The sequence below is a fragment of the Camellia sinensis genome, chromosome 12 (genome assembly GCF_055761805.1).
Source record: "Camellia sinensis isolate YWXY chromosome 12, ASM5576180v1, whole genome shotgun sequence".
NCBI classification, from domain to species: Eukaryota; Viridiplantae; Streptophyta; class Magnoliopsida; order Ericales; family Theaceae; genus Camellia; species Camellia sinensis.
The window spans coordinates 124,905,399-124,920,598 of record NC_138972.1 but is presented as its reverse complement, the minus strand read 5'-3'; the positions used below and the strand labels follow the sequence as shown (position 1 = coordinate 124,920,598).

Here is a 15,200-nt window from a genome sequence, read left to right as displayed (position 1 = left end):
GGTCAACGAAAAGTTGAAAGCAATGTTTTATGCAGTGCATAGAGCTTTCTTTATCTGCAGGAATTAGGAGAGGTAGTAAATAGGCCAACTTTGAGTTTGAAGGTAAAGAGATTGAATGGATTTGATGATTACAAAATGCCCCCAATTGAGAAAATTGTTTCATAGTTCATACTGAGGCTACTGGTCTTGTAATGTCTCTGTCATTTCAAATTCTATCGGTGGGAGTAATTTTCAGAATTTGCATAAACCTACCTAATGGCATGTCACAATGATCACACACATCTTCTCATCTTCTTCCCTCAAACTTCCAATCAACAGGTGTTTATTAATTTGTGGTTTTGTATTATTTCACAATTTACCTTACCAATTAGTTTCAATGGTGGCAATTTGCCACAAAATTTCCATGCAATTAATAGTTGAAGAAATTTTCAAACAAGGAAAAGAATGTGTCACGGATGAATTTCACTTTTTTTTTCTTTATTTTATTTTATTTTTATTATTGGTTTCTAGGGATTGGCATGCACATTTTGGTAAGAACCACTAAGATTTTTGAATTCTGGGTTTTTTGGCAAAATACTTTCATTCAACTCTAGAATGGTAGGTCACAGCTATCCCCCCTCATCCTCTGCATCTCAGTATGTTATTAGCCTTTTGAGTATGATTATTGTGGGTTAAGATTATCCTGGTTTCCACTATCTGCTAACACAGTTGACATAGTCTTTCGAAAAGATTATATAATTTACTTCCTAATTCTGCCGTGAGAAGTGGACCAAAGTAACTAACTAACAAGAATTACTAAATGACAGAAATGCCCTTCAGCTGATGGGCATAAGGATGGGAATGGAAAAGGAAAAAGAAAGGTTGGTGGACTTGGTTTGGTTTGGTTTGGTTTGGTTTGTCTAACCATTTCTGACCCTACCCTACCCTACCCTACTGCTTAGAACGTTTGGTTGGCTCTATCTGGCTATTAACTTTCTCCATTTTCATCTCCAGAATATGAGAGAGAGAGAGAGAGAGAATCTACCAGTCAATCCAAACTAACTATGCAACAGTTAGTTTTGAACCCTCATCCAACACACGACCTCCACGTGTCTTTAATTCTCACAAAAAAAATGATTCCTATGCAGTAATTATGAAATATGACGAATTGGTTAATTTTGACTTATTTTTATTAAGTAGTTAAAAGATAAGAAATGACTTATTTAATATATTTTGCAGTTCTTTATTAGTTTAGAGCACTATATAAACAATGTCACATTCACAATCATATGAGTGATTAATTTTTTGAAAATAATTATTAAAAAATTAATAAATTTATAATATCTTGCTATAAAACCGAGTGATATAAAACAACTAAAACAGAAACGTATAGAGGAGGAGGAGTCTTCTCACAACGGCTTTGAAGCCGTGTGGGTGTGGGGTATAAAATATGTCTGAACCTTCTCATATACAAGAACCCTGCTTCTCTCTGCTCATGCTTTCGGTGACATTTTTAAACCCTTTTTTCCCCCTCAACTCTTTATGTAATTTGCTTAAGTGAGATTGCTGTGACCCCATTCTATCACTGTATTGTATCATCATCATCATCATCATCATCATCATCATCTTATAACAATGTAATCAGCAAAAGAGACCAAGCAATCATTTTACGCTTTTCTTCCAAGCACAACTTTTTCAGCTTCAGGTTTCTGGGTAAGTTATACTCTTCTTCTTTCTTCTTCGCCTTCTCTTTTTGCTTCAAACATATATACATATATTTAGATGCCTGTTCATGCATAATTAAGTACTTGTGTTTTTGGTAATTGTGAATCAAGTTTAGTGGTTGAAGTTGATGAGTGTGACATAATTAAACATAGCAGAATGGTTGGTTATATAGTACTAGTTAAATGTGTTTCTCTGTTTTTCAAATATGAGTGCTTCATGTTTACAAAGCCAAACATGAACGTGACCGATTCGTCTCAAGTTTCTCAACTTCTATTACAATGTTACTTGTAACTTCGATATAACCATTTTTTTCGTTTGTTCATCCCTAAGATGTTAACCATTTGAGAGGATTACGAGGGTGTTCAGGTTTTTACAAGGAAATGCATGCCCTGTTTTCTCTGTTTGTGTTTTAGGTGAGTAAATAATTATGTTACGATGATCATAATATCTTATCATATTTTATTTGGCATATATAAAATATAATAATATACCCTACCAATTAAGTCTCTTAACATTGCAGTAGTGATGTTTTAAAATTTGTTCAAAATTCATCATGATTTGTTGAAAACTCGCTACATTCTAGCACTTGGTGTAAAAGGGTAGTTTTAGAAAAGACAATTACAGTTTTTTTTTTTTTTGTTAAATTCAAGCTTCACGTAATAATTATCCGGACCAAAATAGATGGGATCGATTTCATACATCCCCTGTATGTTCAAAATATTATGTAAGCATACTAAAGTAGTGATACCAGGTGTTCTACAAAATTAAGTAATTTTAATGTAGTGCCAAGATTGAATATTGGGGTGACTCCACTAATATGCAATGTGTACAACCTTCTTGTGCATTTGTCAATATATATATATATATATATATAAAGCAGAGAAAATTACCCAAGCGCGCTCGGTAAAACATTGAAATGGAAAGTTTGAAAGACTAGATTAAATTGTAAACCTATGAATTCTTTTAATCATCCCTCATAACTATGACCTTAATCAGCGAAAAGATAAAAACACACAAAATAAATTTAAAAAACAAATACAAAATTAAAAAAAATAGATAAAAGTGATTTGAACTTTAGAGATACATATATATCATAAGTAATTTTTGTCTATGGTGATACTCTACCGTGGGTTGACAAGACTTTGCATACACAAGATGAATGGCATAGAAAGCAAAAACAAAGTTGATTAGTAGTTTTGACGCCCAAAACCAACTTGATACAGTTAGTTTAGACCGTTAGATTTTTCCAAAGTTCCTTGTGAAGTCAAAATAAAAATACAAAAGAAAAAAAAAATTCAAAGAGCACAAACTTTTCACAAAATTGGTCAAAAATGTAAGAAAAAAGAGAGAGGGGGCTCACACCTATTAAAAATATATATATATATATATATATAAAAGTGCATAAAATTTTCATATAAGAGTGTGACTGGTTTAGTAAATTATTTTGAATTTCAACAATACTATACTTGAAAAAATTATTCAAAAAAATGAATTAATACATTACATTTATTATAAATGTAACCCGAATCTCATTAATTTTAAATTTATATTATATATTTATTTTTGAAATGAAATTCAAAGTAAATTTTCATAGGGCATAATATTTTTGAATTTTGTATGGTACTAGTAACCTTAGTTGTAAAAAATGAATTTTTTATACATTCAATTTTTTATTAAAAGCATGTGTTATAAATATTATTGAATGTTTTCAAATTGATAAAAGGAATGAGAACGTCAAACAAAAAGTTGGAAGATGTATGACCTCTTGCTATTTTTCGATGGGGTGTGTCCACAACAAGTCAACCATCTACCAATCAATCACCACTCGAACTAAAACAGAGACTGATAGGTGGCTACGTTTGGGTTGGAAGGTCAGATCAGATACGGTACGAGTGTCGTACGAATCAATAAACTTTTACTTAAAATATAAATTATTTTTTATAATTTAAAAAATTATAAATATTTTTTTATTAAAATTATTTATTTAACAAAATTAACTGAAAAATAAAATTTATAATTTTTCTCCTATATAATAATAAAATTACTTAAATTATTAATTGAAACATATTTCTAACATTATTGAAAATTATTAATTGACTTGATACTTTATTAATAAAAATGATTATTTGTTATGAAATTAGAAATCTCAGAAGGTAAAATGTAATTTTCAAAACTACAGAGGGTAATTCATATTTTAATCAAACTTCGAGGGGTATTTATAATTTACCCATGAATATAAAATGAATAAATTATACTTTTATTTCTTTTCAAATTTCAATAAAATATATTTAATCTTATATTTTGGACATAATTATATTATTTTTATTTTAATATGAAATGAAGGTGACTACAAAGAAGTGAGGCATTTTTTGAGGTTTGGACGTCCAAGGTTAGACGAGTAATTATACGGCTCCACACCCCTTAAAAATTTTAGTATCCAAGGAAAAAATTATATACACTATGTTTGGTTTTGAATTTTTTAAAAACAATTTTTAGTTATTAATTCATATTTTTTTTATTTTTAATATTTTGATTAATTGTTTTTATTTTTTAAATGCATCTAATCTAGGCATACTTAAAAAAATAAAATATTTGTGAAGAAAACTTTAAAAAAATTCAATAAATACAAAAATATAATGAAAATATATTATTTTTCATATTTTTTAGTGTTTAGTGATTTTTTTTAAAAAAAATTTATAAATGTTATACTTTTTAAGTGTATTTAGATTAAATGAATATAAAAGTTAAAAAATATTTTAAAATTTTACTAAAAATAAATAAAAAATACAAATTAAAATCTTAAAAACTGTTTTTAAAAATCCCAAAATCAAACAAAGTAGTCATTCTAGCCTATATCTTATGTGGTGCATTTTGCAACTGTATAGAGTTCTTTATTTTTATTTTTTTATGATTCAAAAGAAAGATAACAAGAACAACAACAACAGTCCAAAGCATAGGGCTAAACAAGCTTAAGCCATTTCCCAAGATGATCCAAGTATATCTGCAACAAGCAGACTAGCAATTTTAGTAGGGGGGTTCTCTAACGCTAACAAATTTTCTCCATGAGACACTCTCATATTTGCAAGCCCATCAGCACATTTGTTCCCTTCACGGAGGATGTGGCGAACCTCACAGTTGCATCTGTGCATGAAGAATTTGATATCCTCTAGTAGTGCTCTATAAGGGTAGTTACTGGGTGTAGTATTATTGATGTTGACCACCACTTGTTCTGTATCAGTTTCAATTAAAACATCACTCATGCTTTTCTCCAAAATGATGGTAAGACTTCTATAGATGCCCCAAAGTTCAGCTTCCTTGCTTGTAGCTAACTCTAATTTCCCATGAAATCCAAATATTCCAACTTCTCGAGCATCTCTGCACAAACCACTATATCCAGCAGGGCCAAGGTTTTCTTTAGAGCATCCATCCGTGTTGAGCTTGATTTTTCTTGCACAAGGAGGGCACCAATTAGTTTTAAAATGTAAGTAGTCACTTGTGAAGTGGTCTGTGTGAAAGACATAGTGTATTTCTGTAGCTTTATGTTGAATCTGTCTCACTATTTCCTAGGTATGAAAGTCCTCATGTTTGAACACTACATTGTTTCTAGCCTTCCATAACATCCACAAGGCCACTACAAAGACAATGCCCCAAGGGATATTAAAACACTCTCTGTTCTCGTTAAGTTATGCTGGAGCCATGTGTCCAAGGAGATGTGAAGATTGGGAGCTCTCCAGCTATCATGAGTTAGGATGTCCTAGACTTCCATAGTTTTTTGGCACTCTCTTAATAGATGGTTCAGGTCCTCGCAATAGATCTGACATCGTGGGCAGGTGTCATCGGTGGTGAGGCCTCTGATCTTCTTTTGGTGGTTAGTGAGCACCTTGTTAAGTATCAGCAGCCAAATAAAGCCCTTCAATTTTTGAAGGATCTTCAATTTCCAAGTCCAGTGCCAGTTCTAGGCCAGTTGCCTAAGTAGCAGCTTGATTAGCAATCAAATTATAGGCAGCCCAACAGTAAAACCACTAGTTAATGAGCCAATCCAGTGAGGGTTCTCACCTAGCTCAATAAATTATGGAAGATGAATTTGGTGGATCTGATGTTTCATAAATTATGGTAGGATATTGGCAACCCCCTCCATATCACATTCTCATTCCTCATTAATTATATCAGCAACTTTGACATCCTCTTTGATATGTGGTCCTGGAAAAATAAAGGCACGAGGCCCATTTCCACACCACCAATCTTTCCAAAACGAAATGGTTTTGCCGTTGCCAACTGTCCATTTGGTTCCCTTTGCCAGAATGTCTCTAGTCTTCATTATGCTCCTCTAAGTTTGTGATGCATTCTTGTTAGGAGGCCAGTTAGAGAAAGTGTGCTTGTGTAAGTATCTGCCCCTGAGAATTTTGGACCAAGCAACATCTTTATCATCAAAGTTGATCTTCCATCCCAATTTAGCTAAGAGTGCTACATTCTGATCTTCAGCCTTTCTAAGACCCAATCCTCCTTCTTGCTTAGCTTTACAGACTTATTTCTAATTTACCAAATGGACTTTCTTTCTTCCTTCTTGATCACCCCATAGGAAGTTTCTATTCAGCTTGTCGACGTGTTTGCAAATGCTTTGGGAAAGTTTAGAGGTTTGCATAATGTAGGCAAGTATAGAAGATGATACAGCCTGAATCACAGTAGTTCTCCCGGCTAAAGAGAGAGCTTTGGCTTTCCATAAGGACAACTTTCTCTGAAATTTTTCAATGACTCCATTATATGTGTGTGTCTGCTAACCCTGCTGTGGATAAGAGGAACACCAAGATATCTACCAAGGTCTTGAGTCAAACTGATATCACAAATTGAGCTAAGCTCCTTGGCTAAGTTCCTGTAGATATTTGGGAAAATGTACATTATAGATTTTTGCAGGTTGATTCTTTGCCTTGAAATGCAACAAAACTCATTCATGGTTTCCATGATTATCTCACAGTTAATTTGATCAGCTTTAGCAAAGAGGAGAAGGTCATCTGCAAAAAATAAATAACAGATGGGTGGGCTGTTTTTGGAAGCTTTCAGCCCCATCCATTTACCTGTATCCACCTGCACTCTGATCATATTAGACAGACTTTCCATGCAAAGTACGAACAAATACGATGAAAGAGGGTCATCTTGTCTAAGACCACGGCCAGGGTTGAAATTTTCCATGGTTTCACCATTCCATAAGATAGAAACGTTTACAAAGGAAACACAGGACATTATGAGATCAATCCAATGTTGATTAAGGTTGAATTCTTCAAGGGTTGCTTTCAAGAAGGGCCAAGATATTCTATCATAAGCCTTTTCAAGATCGATCTTAATAATAATTCCATCATGCTTACCTTTTTTATGACATAAAGTATGGATCAACTCTTGTGTAATGATGATATTGTCATGAGTGGATCTACCGGGGATAAAGCTACTTTGGTTAGGGCTGACAAAATCATTGAGGAGAGGTCGAATGCAATTGACTAAAATTTTTGACAAAATTTTATATGAAACATTACAAAGGCTAATAGGGCGAAACTGTTTGATATTATCTGGAATTTCAGTTTTGGGGATAAGGGCAATAAGAGTTTGTTCACTACAGGAGGTATAGTTTTAGAATGGAAACAGTTCTTGATGAAATCACAGACATTACCCCCAATCAAATCCCAAAATTTCTAGTAGAAAATAGCTTAAAACCATCTTTCCAAGAGCCTTGAAAGTACTAATGTTCTTGACAACCATCCAAATTTCCACATTAGTAATGCTTCTCAACAAAAGTTTATTCTCATCATGCGAAAATTTATGAGTAGAAATATTACACCAATGATCTAAGACAGTCACGGGATCATTATTGAATAAAGACATGAAGTAACTCTGTATGTGACTACGGACTAAGAGTGGGTTATCAATCCACACACCTTGGTCATTTTTTAGAGAGTCAATCCTTAGTTTCTTCCTTAGAGTGGGTTATTAATCCACACACCTTGGTCATTTTTCAGAGAGTCAATCATTAATTTCTTCTTTCTAGTAATGGCAGATATATGGAAAAGTTTAGTGTTTCTCTCTCCTTGAGTGATCTAATTGGCTCTAGATTTTTGAAACCTAAGAATTTCTTCTTGAAAAAGAGTTCTATTATACTGATTAATAAGGTCTTTTTCCAAAAGAAGGGGGCTATGAGGGGGAAAAGAAGTAGAATATTGAGCTTTTTGGATTCCCTCAATTCAAGATAAAAGCCACATTTTCCTTTTAAATATGTTACCAAAAACATCTCTGTTCTAATTGAGTGAATTAGTAGCAACAAAAAATAGGTTGTCATGAATGGAAGATGCATGATTCCAAGAAGACTTAACAATATCTTTATGAGTAGGATGCGATAACCAAGCGACTTCAAAACGAAAAGGACGATTAACAAGGTTGAGTTTGGTTATACCTTATGTGTAGACCATAAGGGGTAAATTATCCGAATATGTCCGAGGTAAATTTTTGACTGCTCCTTCGGGGAATGTGGTTCTCCATTCCGTATTGCAGAGAGCACGATCTAATCTTTCCATATTGTTAGTCATTCCCTGCCTGTTGTTAGACCAAGTGAATTTTGACCCTGTGCAGGCAAGGTCTATAAGTCCACATCAGTTGATGTTATTAAGAAACTTCCTACATCTGTAGTTCTGGTTGTTTTGGGAGAAGCTGCTTCGTTCATTTTGACCTATGATATCATTGAAATCTCTCGTAACAAGCCAAGGGCTAACCATGGTGTTTACAGAATTTTCCAACTCATTCTAAAGGTTTTGACGTATGCCAATATTTGGGCTAGCATAAACTGCAATTATGACCAAATCTTCATGATTCTCTCTTTTCATAGTGGCTTGAATAACTTGGAAATTGGCAATGTGGGCACTAACAGAGACCTGTGTAGGATCCCAAATTAGCCAAATACCTCCAACTGACCCAACAGGATCAACAATAGTAGAGGCAGTAAACCCCAGGTCATTGAAAAAGAGGCCCATGGAACTAAAAAGAACTTTTGTTTCAAACAGAGCCACAACATTAAGGTGATGAAATCTAACAAGTTCTAAAAAATTTCTCCTGAAGATTTTATTGTCGGCTCCCTGACAGTTCCATGTCATAACATTCATGGATGAACGATTAGGAAAGTTGAGTAGCGGGTCTCTACTAGCCAGACCAAGATATTTGCGCACAATCTTTGTAAATATCTCTGATGGCTTTAGAGCTGCCATTTGTGTGGCCTGCAAAGGTCTTCCACCCACGCTCATCCACCTGGGCTCGATATTCAGCCTTATCTCTTCTATCCACCATTCGATGTTTACTAGGTAAATGGCTACGCTCTCTGGTTCGAGGTATAATCCCACCGAGCTATTCTGCATCCTGGTAATTTGAGCTACTGGTGCCTCCAGGTCCTCGTTGGTGCTGGAGTGGCTAGAGGTGCTCATTATTTCTGTTTTAGATCAAAGGTAGCAGTGAAGGTGTTAGGGCTTTCGGTGGAAGGTGAGGAAGAGAGGAAGGTAGGTATTTGTACTAGAGTGGGATCAAAGAGAATGATGATGGGTTAGAGGGAGTGGTTACAGTAACCATCAAACTAGGTTCTTTACAAGTAGCGTACACCAGGCTCGGTATGAAGTTAGTAGCAGGAATCGCAGGTATATCTTGTCCTTCACCAGCTGTGGTCTTATCTTTGATGAGTTGTCTCCCATCCTATTGTCAATCAGTACATGTTCCTTGCACTGCCGTGGGATTGCCTGCCTCAATAGTTGGTGCATTGTTGTGTGCTCCTTCCATATCTAGGCCCATTGGGCTTTTTTGCTTTGCTCTATCTTTTATTCCTCTCATGCTTCCAGTCGTAGCAAGAGGCCTAAACCTATTAGCAGATCTTTTATAATTAGTAGTATTGGGTCCAGGTTGTCTCACCATGGGATTGGGTCTATTGTTTCTCTTATTCACTGACATCCAAGGCCCAAATTCTTCTAACTGTTCTTAGCTAGCAGTAGGTTGTTTCCCTGATGAGCTATCCATTGTGATTGGATTTGACCCAGCTGCTTGATCGTTAGGTGTAACTTCTGGAGTTGCCTTCACTGGCTCCGGTGCCGACTTGCTGCTATAGTACTCTTTCTGGTGCCCAACTTTCCCACGGTGAAAGCAAAAGTAGTGTAAATGCTCATATTCCACTATATATGTATATTTGCCTATAGCAAATCTTGAAATTAATGGTTCTGTGAGATCCACTTCTACACGACACGTGTATATCTTCCTCTAGCAGACATGGCAGTGTTCAGGTCTATTTTAAGTGGTTTTCCAATAGCCTTTGCGATGTGGAATAGAACTTTCTCATTGTAATATTCTATCGAAAGTTGTGGAAACCTTACCCATAATGCGGTGGCTACTTCGCCAGCCTTTGATGGTTTGAAATCAGGCTCTCATCATCGTACAGTTAGGTAGTGATCCATTATGATCCAAGGGCCTTCTGTATACACTTTGCTACAATCAACTCGCATTTCGAATTTGACTAAAAAGAAACCCAGACCCAAATCAGTAGCTTCAAAATCCCCTTGCAATCCCCAAATCCTTCTGAGTTTGGAGACGAGGAGTTTGTATCCTAGAGTTTTCCCAAGTGATCTGGCAATCAAGCAATCGTTCCATGGCCTATGAATGGACTGAATGAGTTGGGACAAAAGTTTGATTTTGGGGATGAATGGCCCTAAACCATCATTCTAAGATTGATTTGCTTCCTCCATGTCCTCGTTATCTTCCTCATTAGTAAGGAATTCTTCATCTGAAAGTCTAGCCAGGTCATTATCAAAGGCTTTCTCATTGACCTTTGTTGAGATAAGTGCTTGTTTGAAAGATCGTTTAGTTTGTTCCTTTGTGGTAGCTTGAATCAAGTCAATCGTAGCTTGATCTTCAGTGCTCTCTGTCGTGTTTTTGATCTTTTTGATACTTCGCACCAAATGATCTTCTTCTTCCAGAGATCGGTCAGTATGGTCGTCATCTAGTATTCCGATAGCTCTAGGTTGAACGTTGTCCTCCATAAGTTCATAAAGATATGATGGTCTGTATAGAGTTATGTAATCATTATTTTTTAATTTTTCTTGTGCATTAATATCTCTTATTATAAAGTTAGACACATAGAAACAAGTGATAGATCCCACCTATCAAATAACTAGTCATAGACAAAGCCCATAAAAAGTTTAAAAATATATATGGATAGTCATCATAAAGCCCAAGAGCGAATGAAGAGAAAAATAACATAAGAGGCCCGTATGAGCAGGCAACACTGCACAGTTCGCCACTAGCTTGAATGACACGAGACATTGTGGTTTGGAGGTTTTAAAAATATATATATTGGTCGAATCTATTCCATCAAATTGTACAGTTTGGTTTTGATTTTGAGGGAATAGTTCAATTTTAGTTGCAATAAATTAAGAACAGTTGAATATGGTTCGATTCATAGATTAAAACTCAACCTCATTCCAATGTTAATGAAGTAATATTCATGCTATTCACAAAATATTCTCTATATAGGAAGAAAAAAAAATGTGTTTATGTATTATTTTTCATTATTCAAATTATTAAAAATTGCATTATTGTAATAATTACTATATAATCTAAAGAATTTGTCGTATCTTTATGCTTTTTATAAAAACTAGTTTGGAGAATATATCAAAACTTTTAAATATGCTTGTGAAATTTTTGAAAGGTTTCTGAAGGTGGAATGATTTTTTATTAGAATAAATAGTTTAAATATAGTGATGAATTTTTTTTTTCATATCTTAGAATCGTGGATAATATAGTGATTGTCATTTATTTACTCATTTCCAGCTCCGGAAAATACAGATTGTAAAATTTGAACGTATGTGGCATCTTTATGTGAATTTACACAGCTTTTGGTTTTCCAGATTGTGAATTTTGAACTTAAAAACACAAGTGACAGAAATCATATATGACCTAGAAAACTTCCACCTCCTTTTATCTTGATGAATTTGCCGGTATGAAGAAGAAGAAGAAGCAGCAATGGACAGTTCCTACACATGGCATCAAAATCAAACCCAAAGATACAATGCTGATTAATGAAAGTTCTATAAGATGCACATATGTAGCCAATTAATACTATATGGACAAGAAAATTTGTACATAAAATCAACACAAAATGCGACAACAAATTTTGATTTTATCACTTTAAAGCAAACAGTCAATTAAAGAGGTTTATATCATAAAAAATGTCACTATCAAATTATCCTGATTGTTAAATGTAGCCTAGAGAGTGATGCATCATTTACATTATTTTACGTCTAATCCTTTCTTCATCTCTTTTGCTAGTTTCCTTAGCAAAATTGTATGGACACCAATTAATGAAGAAAGTTCCAAGGGAAGAGGAAACTGAAGATAAGGTAATTTACAAACAAGAAAACTTCAATTCATATCAGCTTATGCAAATAAATCACACTTACACAGCATACCACCAGATTGATATATGTTTTGTTTACATTACAAACAACATAGTATAACCACAAACAACAAAGAAAGTTGAAGAGCAACATAAATAACATTAAAATTGACGTACATAAAATAATAGTGGAAAGCAAACCCTAGCCAAAAAGTCTCAATGAACTATGAACTATGTAAATGCAGGATATTCATTTTTCAGAATTGCTTTTCTACATGATCATGAACCCTCTTGGGCTCAATTTGATTAGATGCAGACATGATTGGAGCATCCCATCCGGCACCAAAGGCCAAACTCTGAGGAGGATAGATCAAAGGATCAGATGAACCAGCAGCAGCAGCAGCAGGTGCAATTGCAATCCCATTAAACTGTTGTTGCACTTGGTGGTGTTGACTGTTGAACACATCTTCCTTGATCAGTGAATTCAAGAATGAAGAGAACACATCGTCGGAGCAATAGTTAATATCATAGTCATCGTCCTCATTGCAGCCACCAAGACCATTGCTGCTTCTCAAACCTATCCCACAAACATCAGAATTATTCTGGTAATCGACAACTCCACCATTTCCTAGTCCCTCCTCACCATGATACTGGCCGAGGTTTGCGTTTGGCCCCTCAAAATAATACCTATTTCTTCCCTTGTTGATGAGAATTCGACTACTACTACTGACCGGCTGTTCCAAGGCAGGAGGCGGAGGAGGAGGAGGAGGAGTAACAACATTACGGTTAGGTTTAGGAGGAATCGGAATTTGAATCTGATTGGCTTTTGAGGAAGAGGGTTTGTCATCCACGTTGGAGGAAGAATTAGGGCTTAATGGTTTGTGGGTTCTGGGATCAATCCCTTGGCCGATCAACTTCTTGCTGAGGTGAGTGTTCCAGTAGTTCTTTATCTCATTGTCTGTACGCCCCGGAATTCTCCCCGCTATCAATGACCACCTGTATATATATATACACCAAGTTTAGATGCAAGCAAAAGAAACACTTGTATTATTTAGTTTCTATGTTTGTGTTTGTATACAGAGACAAAGGGACGAAATTGATCGACAATAATAGGACATGAGAACTAGATCATTGCAAGATTTGACACAAAATTGTAGATGTGATTGTGTGTGCGCTCGTGTTTATATTTGATAGAGAGTAGTAGTAAGACAGAATTGCTCGTATGAAAACCTAGAGCTGAAAAGAGACGGATCGAGCTGCACAGTGAAACCCTAGTTGAGAGGGTAGAAGAAGAAAATAGCCTAAATTGCGAAAACCGTAATCTATTTACATACATACATATATATATATATATATTTGGAAGCGTAGCGTAGCTGAAAACAATGAAACCCTAACTAACTAAATACCGAAAATCACAGAGAGAGAGATTGTAGACCTGTTGCCGAGAAGGCGGTGGAGGCGGAGAATGAGGTCCTCCTCGTCGGGGGCGATGAGGCCGCGCTTGACGGAAGGGCGGAGGTAGTTCATCCAACGGAGTCTGCAACTCTTTCCGCAGCGGAGTAGCCCCGCCCTCTTGGGAAGAGTGCGCCACCGTCCCTCACCGTCCTTGTTTATGTAATTCGACAACAGCTCGTCCTCCTCCGGAGTCCATGGCCCCCTTTTCAGTCCCACTTTGCTGCAACACGGTGTCTTGCTTATTCCTGCTCCTGAGGATGATGCTGATGATGATGGCTGCCTCATCTCTCTCTCTCTCTCTCTCTCTCTCTCTCTCTGTGTATGTCTTCGCTATGAAGTTTTGATGGAGTTGAGATTGAGAGCCTCTGAGATTACTGTTCAAGCCGCTTTTTTATCCAGATTTTGTTTTAGTTAGTTAACATTGCATTTGAATAGATATAAATGATGATGGTCCTGTTATACATTTTTAACCATTATACACCTCTTCTATGTATTCTGTTTTTTTTTTATTATTTTATAATTATGACTATTTTTTTTTTTAATTATGATTTTATTTTATTTGTGACTTGATTATAATTTTTTTTAGTTATGATTCAAAAAATATAAAATTATATCATTTTCTTTTTTAATTATAAGGTACATACGGTACACCAGTAACTAAATGGTGTGTACCATATATACCTTATAACTAAAGGCTGTGGGAAAGTTTAAAGGATGCGTACCATATATACCTTATAACTAAAATATAAAATTATATAATTTCATATTTTCTGAATCATAACTAAAAAAAAAATTCATAACCAAATATCACAGGAGGTATAATCAAAGATTTCATGAGTTATAAATATTATTATAACTAAAGAAAAATAACATAATTAGGTATGTATATGGTACACAATTTTCAAATGGTGTGTATAGTAGAATTTCTCATAAAAAAAAATTATGAACAAAATTAATATAGAGAAAAATATTTTAAAAAATAATGTATGATTTAAAATTCAATTTGTACGTGGTGAATCGACATATTCCAATAAATTTGCATCACACATTGACATTTTATTTGGTTTGATTTTCAAATTTTAGTTTTTTTATTTTAAAAAATAAAAAAATCCCACCCACCACCCACCCCCCAAAAAAAAATTCTATGAGTTCTTCTATTTTAAATTTTTTTTATTATCAAAGTTTAGATTTTTAATAAAAATTCAAAATTTTAAAAACAAAATAGAAGTTAAATAAAAATTTTGAATTTTTTCTATTCACAAATTTTGTGTTTTAACATCACTCACAACAACAAAACTATATTTTTAAAAATATAGTTATAAATTACAATTATTTTAGGCGTGGTCCACGCACTTTTCAGGTAATTTTCAAGACAAATATCATGTTTGCAACAAAAAAGAATATGTGATAATTCTATCTCTTTATATATTTTAATATGTTTTTTCTTCATTTTTTTAAATCTTACCGACGCCATTTGTGGTTAGCAATGCTTAATTATTGATGTGTTGTATGCATGTTATATATTCTTGTGTGAAAAAATTATCAGTAATGCTGGGACCCCCAGTGGGGTGACCCCAGCACCCCCACCTCCACGTGGGGTCTGTGGTAGCAAGGTTTAAAGAAAACAAAAAAAAAAAAA

The 15,200-nt window shown here is 34.5% G+C and overlaps 1 protein-coding gene and 1 long non-coding RNA gene across 2 annotated transcripts; one reads left to right on the top strand and one right to left on the bottom strand.

Annotated features, from left to right (window-relative positions):
- Positions 1 to 1,270: 1,270 nt before the first annotated feature.
- LOC114277091 (uncharacterized) lies at positions 1,271 to 14,034 on the top strand. Its single transcript, XR_003634471.2, has 4 exons — positions 1,271 to 1,692; positions 12,040 to 12,110; positions 12,352 to 13,032; positions 13,525 to 14,034. It is a non-coding gene; the product is annotated as an uncharacterized LOC114277091 (long non-coding RNA).
- Positions 12,115 to 13,991, bottom strand: LOC114277090 (transcription repressor MYB5). Its single transcript, XM_028218910.2, has 2 exons — positions 13,542 to 13,991; positions 12,115 to 13,102 (listed from the first exon to the last, which is right to left on the bottom strand). The coding sequence occupies exons 1-2, from the start codon at positions 13,844 to 13,846 to the stop codon at positions 12,364 to 12,366; spliced, it is 1,044 nt and encodes a 347-aa protein (XP_028074711.2). The 5' UTR covers positions 13,847 to 13,991; the 3' UTR covers positions 12,115 to 12,363.
- Positions 14,035 to 15,200: the final 1,166 nt, after the last annotated feature.

Excerpts from the sequence above, each read along its gene's own strand:
- LOC114277090 (XM_028218910.2), bottom strand. The coding sequence starts at position 13,846 with ATGAGGCAGCCATCATCATCAGCATCATCCTCAGGAGCAGGAATAAGC. Across the intron at positions 13,103-13,541 it reads CACCGCCTTCTCGGCAACAG|GTGGTCATTGATAGCGGGGA; the intron begins GTCTACAATCTC and ends ATATATATACAG.